General features: G+C 43.5%; 1 protein-coding gene across 1 annotated transcript in view; it reads left to right on the forward strand.

Moving 5' to 3' along the window:
• The window catches only part of LOC128454505 (microtubule cross-linking factor 1), a 39,648-nt gene extending 33,898 nt beyond the window's left edge, over positions 1 to 5,750 (forward strand). The window contains exon 10 of the mRNA XM_053437917.1: positions 5,439 to 5,750. Within this exon, the coding sequence (XP_053293892.1) occupies positions 5,439 to 5,642 (204 nt within the window). The 3' untranslated portion in view covers positions 5,643 to 5,750. The remainder of the gene's footprint in view (positions 1 to 5,438) is intronic.
• The last annotated feature ends 425 nt before the right edge of the window (positions 5,751 to 6,175 follow it).

The raw sequence follows: 6,175 nt of genomic DNA on the forward strand, positions 1-6,175 counted from the left end.
CAAAGACAAAAGATCCTTAACAAAACCATTTATCTTTACGATCGATGAGACAAATTAATAAATAAATAAGTTTCAAGGACGGGCAATGTGAATTAAACTTTAAATCAGGGTCTACCTTGAATTCCTATAGTTGCATAGCACTCAGAAGTAGTGAAGTGTGTAACCTGTACTGCAGCCAGCCACTAGGGGGGGATCAACACGTTTTGGCTTCACTTTTGGGGAGCCGTCGTCAGTGTTGCAAATCATGCATGTTGTGATGAACGTCAATATGGATTCCTACGTCTGTATTTACGCATCTCGTCTATTAAGCCGATCGTGCTTTTGATAATGAACGTGATCGTGAGTCGCTTCAGAATCTCAACACTTCGATTCTTTGAAACGTCGGTATTGAGCGTCTCATCCTTATCTGGTCCTGTTCAATCATTTTCATCAAAATACAAATCATTTTAAGCTTCTGGAACGATACTTCAACATTTCCCATCTGGTAACGCTGGCCGTCATGTCGTCCATCTTTATTTTCAGTCTGTGCTTCTGAGGGAAGTCGGCCCCTCTGATTAAGTGTTAAGAGATTTAATTAAAGCTAGTCACACACAGCCAGTGGACAGTTAGCTTAGCTTAGCATAAAGACAGGAAAGCCTGTCTGTGTCTGAAGGAAACAAACTCCATCTGCCTGCCGCTCTGTGATTAACGAGTTACTGCTTGTTTATTTAATGCAAATCGAAAACCGTAATATGACGTGAGAGACGTTAACTGAGAATGACAAGTTGATTAATCAATTAAGTCGTAGGATGAATGAAATACCTGTTATATTAATCCTGAATATAATGAAGCACCTTGATTTAATATCCAAGATTACTATCAATTAGTCCTGCACGCTGATTGGCAGAATTACGGCTTCATACAAAAAAACGAATATTAAAGCAACAGCGGCCTCGGAAGAAAACATATAGATACATAATAGAATTCTCCACCAGCTGCTTTGTTTCCCAGTGCATCTCTTCATGTCGCCCAGCCCTGCTTCACTGTGTGTTTCATCCTGAACACTCTCTGTCGTTGTGTGAATCTTCACCGGAGGTCGACCTCAGATCTTCAGTTTTCTTGCAGGTCTAAAGTGAATGAGTGTGTGTTTCCTGTTGTCTGTGTGTTCTGCAGGCGGGAATCAGCCGCCTCAGCTCCTCTGGTCGACCTCTCTGCCCTCTGACATGCCAGACTTATCCTGTATCTCCTCTTCCTCTTTGCCAGATTTTTACCGATTAATGTTTCCCACTCTATCTTCCCTCCTCCTCCTCCTCCTCCTCCTCCTCCTCCTCCCTGTCCGCTGTGCTCTGATCCAGAACCACACTGTCATACTAACAACTCCTTGGGGACTCTAACTCTGCTTGTCTCCGCGATGTAAGTTCCTCCTCTTCCTCCCGGTACCTTTTGGCCGGTGGGTTCACCGACCACATGGACCTCTCACCTCACACACCCCACAGGCCCCGCCCCTCCTCACCTTGTTCATTAATGCATGCTTCACAGGACGGCAGAGTGACAGTGGTCGGAGTGGTGTCAGACGTTGTGCGATGGTCATGTCCCTGTTTCTCTTGTGTTGTTGTGTGCATGTGTATCTGGTACAGACCATCTGTTTTTTGAAGGACCATACTGGTGTTTTTGCATGTTTTAGTCCATTAACCATAAGTCAAATTTTCTAATATCATACCATCCCATACACATTTCTATCACATGATTCAAGTTAGATCAAAATTCCAGTTGGAAAATCAACTTCCAAAGACTTGCATGTCTCCTGTCAATACATACTAAAACATATCGTAGTTCAAATAGCATCAGAAAACCTGAAAACGATATTTACTTCCAACACAGATCTGATATTTTAGTATGATGAACTTTTTTCCCATTAAATTCTGTCTAGATATTTGTGATATTATGACATTATTCTCAAAATCTCAAATTTGTTTTCTTCATATAGTCACAAACTGGGAAACATATCTGAATCAAAATTAGAATATCCCTCTGATGAAGCAGTTTTCAAGTTTCACTAAGTTGCTTGTCATACCCACAGTAAAAGGAATTAAACCAGTTTGTCATTTGAGTAAAAATAAATGGGATTTGTCACGAATGGATCAGATCCTGTGAAACCGCTGGTGTGGTCCTTTAAAAGCAACTGACCGAGAAAGAGTCTTCAGATTGTGTCCTGGTTACTGACCGAGGTACATGTTGATATTTGACCAGTGTGAGGACCAGTGAGCACGACACAAACCAGACGACTCTTTTGGAACGTTCCACTCGTTCCTCAGCGCAGGTCGATCCTCGTCTGATCTGCTCTGTTCTAACTCTGTGTTTCCACCAGGTTCTCCTCTGTCTGTCCACACGTGTGCGACTGGAGGAGCTGCTGCGTTGTTCTTGTTTCTTTTCCTTTATTCTTTTCTCCTCTTGCAGTTTCCCCCTCCTCATCGTTTCCTCTCACACTAACCAGACCTTTAGAATACACACTGATGGAGACAGCCGCTAACACCCAGCGCTTCCTGTGTTCTCCCTCACCTCACCTATGTGGGATTTCTGGTGGAGATTAACTGAATATGCTGGAACAAGTTGCATGCTGAAAGGAAAAGTCCACTTTTATGCAGTTTAATCTTGGGAAACGTTTTTTCAGAAGCAATAGAAAGAGGCAAAGCAGAGTTTGAGGGTGTAAATCACAGATAAGGGAGAAAACTGAGACTGTAAATAAAGATGGACGACAGGTCTCCACTTCCTCCCTCTATCCCAAAATTTTACTAAAACATCCAGGATAAGAAAGCTGCCATCTTGCAACAGTGACGTCATTCAGGAGAAGTCGCGCTCATCATGATATTCCTGCTTAAATAGCATCAAATGGCAAAAAACAAAACTTCCAATAAAAGGAAGATGCAGCAAATGAGCTGAGACACACCTACATAATTCCAGAGGCTGTTTTGGTATCAAGTGTTAAACTTTAGTTTTCTCAGGCCCGATGAGATTCTCTGTGTGTTTCAATCATCAGGTAAAAAAAACTCCTTATTCCTTTAAATGTATCACGGTGATTAGAAATGTGGTCTCAGCAGTAAATAGTGTTTGAAAGTGGATTTTCCTTTAAGGCCAGAGCGTCCACTGAGGAGTCAGGGTTGATGTGAGTTTATTCACGTTGCTGTTTTCAGTGGCCTCAGCTGCCGACTGACTTCCTGTCCACATTACTGCTGCATGGCCTGTGGCGCTGTGTGGTCACTGGTCTGATGTATCAGCATCACACAGGAAACCTGCTATTAACCCAGAAGCCCATCAAACCACGACTGGTGTGTTTTTCCGGTGTGTTTCACTGTCTATCGGTCAAAGTCTCTGGGAAATGATTTACTGATGGAGACGTTGATTTGACGCAGACGCCTCCCATCCATCTGTCTGACTGGTTTCCCTGTCAGACATCCTGCAGGTCACTGGTGGATCCATCCCACTCATTCTCATTTCATCCCCTCACACCACCGTGAGCCTCGTTGTATTTTTAGCAGAACCAGATTGTTGCTTCGTGTGGTCGACGTCCTTCATCTTTTAGAAATCCAACACCTGGAGGTGAACTATTTATAAATCAGGCCAGTGGCGTGATCGTTCAGACTCTGACATCAATCTGAGAGAGAAAGGAAAACGCTCTCTGACACTTTTCACTCTTCTCGTCGCCTCATTTCTTCTTTTTCATCCCGGGGTCAAATGAGCAAAGCTCCTCGTGGTGTCATCATCATTAATATATGTATGTGCGACACCATAAATGTGCACACGCAGCTTTGAACCAGATTTTTGTAAACCGCTACGTTTGCATTGTTCTGTGTTTTGCATCTTCATAAAATCCACGTGCATTAATAAATAAATCCACGTGGCCACACCCATGTGTAGATAGAAGTTTCATCCTTCATCTCACACCTGCTGTGTCCTCTCACACACACACACACACACACACACACACACACACGACTGTATGTGCTGTGAGACAGAAACAGGTCGACTCAGCTCTATGAGGATCAGGGAGGTTTCACTGCTTCCTCCTCATTTCACTAATGCTGTGTGATGGATGGGAGAGCGTGACGTGACCAGACAGCTCAAGACGCTGCAGTCACAAGATGCTGAGCTCTGACATTATTCATTGAATTCTATGCATATTAGATGTGGTTGGAATTATCTTAATCAATGGACTTTACCGTGAGATGTTTGGCATTCAAGTCAGTTTTAACTTTCACTAAACAGAGTTGTTATTAGATCTGAGAAGGGAACTGATGTTTGTGAGTGTGTGGTCTCTACTGAGTTGTGACTTCAGTGAATGGAAGTTTTACAAGTTGGTTTGTGTTTCCTTAAGTGTGTGCAAGTTGTGTACTTGTATTTGTGTTGCATGCAGTCGTGAACAGTTAAATGTTCACAGCTCTTTACGTGATGCAGCCGTGTTTTTCCTGTTGTGTCTCAGTCAGAGTTGTCGTGGAGGGACGGTTAAAAATGGTCTGCAGCAGGAAAACAAATTTCATTAACAGTGGCTCCATCAAGTGTCTCAGTAAGACGCTGTGACAGTGAACCAGCAGGTCCTGGATCAGTTTTTAATCAGGTTGTGCTCTTCTTGCTGTGAAACAACTAAAGACAGTGGTGTTCAGATGACCTGGTGTTCACCTGAGCAGGTTCAGTCAGAGGCTGAGAGGTTAAAATGCCCGAGTATGAGGAGGTTGTGCAGCAGCTTGTCTGTGGGTTTTATTTTGTTTATTTTTCCTTCAGCTATAAGTTGATGTTGTTTTGTTTCATTTGCATTTATGTCAACAAAACGCAGTTTTCTGCAGGGACGTGTTTCACCGCTCGGCCTCCTCCCGTCGCACACGTTAGCATCATGACCGTTTAAACTAAAATAGTTAAACTACATCGAGATAGAATCTGTCTTCGTTTATTCTGGGATGTAGATTTTAGTAAGAATTTGTAAATAATCAAATTATGTGGAACTAATTGATATGAGGACACTGGGGACTCTTTCTGGTCCTGCTGATACAGCACAAATCAAACCGATCTTTTTCGGTTTGATTATTTTTTAATTATTTGAGGATTTGAAGGACGACAAATATCCAGAAAACTCATCTAATGATTGTTTCAACACAATTTAACTTATTACCCCAAATAATTCGGTGTTTGTCGGTGACAAACAATGAGTCAAAACGAGTATTGAGATTAAAGAAACACTGGAATAATCCTTTTCTTTGACATGACTCCACTGCACTGACTCCTAACCGTCACTAACACCGGACCTTTCAACCTTTCTTTCAAAGATCCTTCTCTGAGTTGAAAGTGGAACATTCCTCCTTTTTGTCTGTGCTCATCATTTTCTACATTTGACCTCTGCTCACTTTCATTAACGTTTCTCAATCTCGCTTGGCCCCGCCCTCTCTCTGACTCCACCTTGTCGTTGGCAGGACCTGCCTCGTTCTCCCGTGGCTCCGCCCCTGGACTCCTGCTTCCTCAGACCGGCCCGCCCGGCCAACCGCAGACCCCCGTCACGCTGGGCCGCCCGCTCCCCCTCCTCCTCCCCCAAGGGGAGAGAGGGCTGCAAGAGGAGGTTCACCTTCCCGCCGCCGGGTCACCGGAAGACCATCCTGGAGGGCGAGGAGCTGGCGTGAGTCCGTCCTCTACCTCCTCTCGCCCTCCTCCACCTCAGCCTAGAAAGACCCAGTACCTCAGAAGCCCCACCCCTCCAGATACAGAGACTCCCTCAGAGCCTGACTGGGGGGGCTGGGATCCACCCAGTAGCACCAGCCGACCATCGAGGAACCAGGACTTCTTCGTAGAAGAACCTGGAATGTACTGTAGTCTCATCAAGACACAAAAACTACATTTCCATAAGAGGTGCCTGCACACACTTGAGTATGTCATCGTCCCACATGTGTGTATATGTGTAACTGATACATACATATATATATTAATTTAGAAAATCAGCTGATGCATTTTTAAGAAGTTTACACCATTTACTTTTCTCATGTTTACACTTTTTCTTCTTCGTCTTAAACGTTGTCCGACATCAACTCATGTTCAGATGTTTTATTTTGATAAAGACAAACTTTGATTTATTTTCTTTCCAACGTTTGAAGCTTGAATTTTCATTCAGTTTAGTTTCGATGAGAGAGAAAACAACACAAACAAACAAACAAACAAA

The sequence above is a fragment of the Pleuronectes platessa genome, chromosome 13 (assembly GCF_947347685.1).
Source record: "Pleuronectes platessa chromosome 13, fPlePla1.1, whole genome shotgun sequence".
NCBI classification, from domain to species: domain Eukaryota; kingdom Metazoa; phylum Chordata; class Actinopteri; order Pleuronectiformes; family Pleuronectidae; genus Pleuronectes; species Pleuronectes platessa.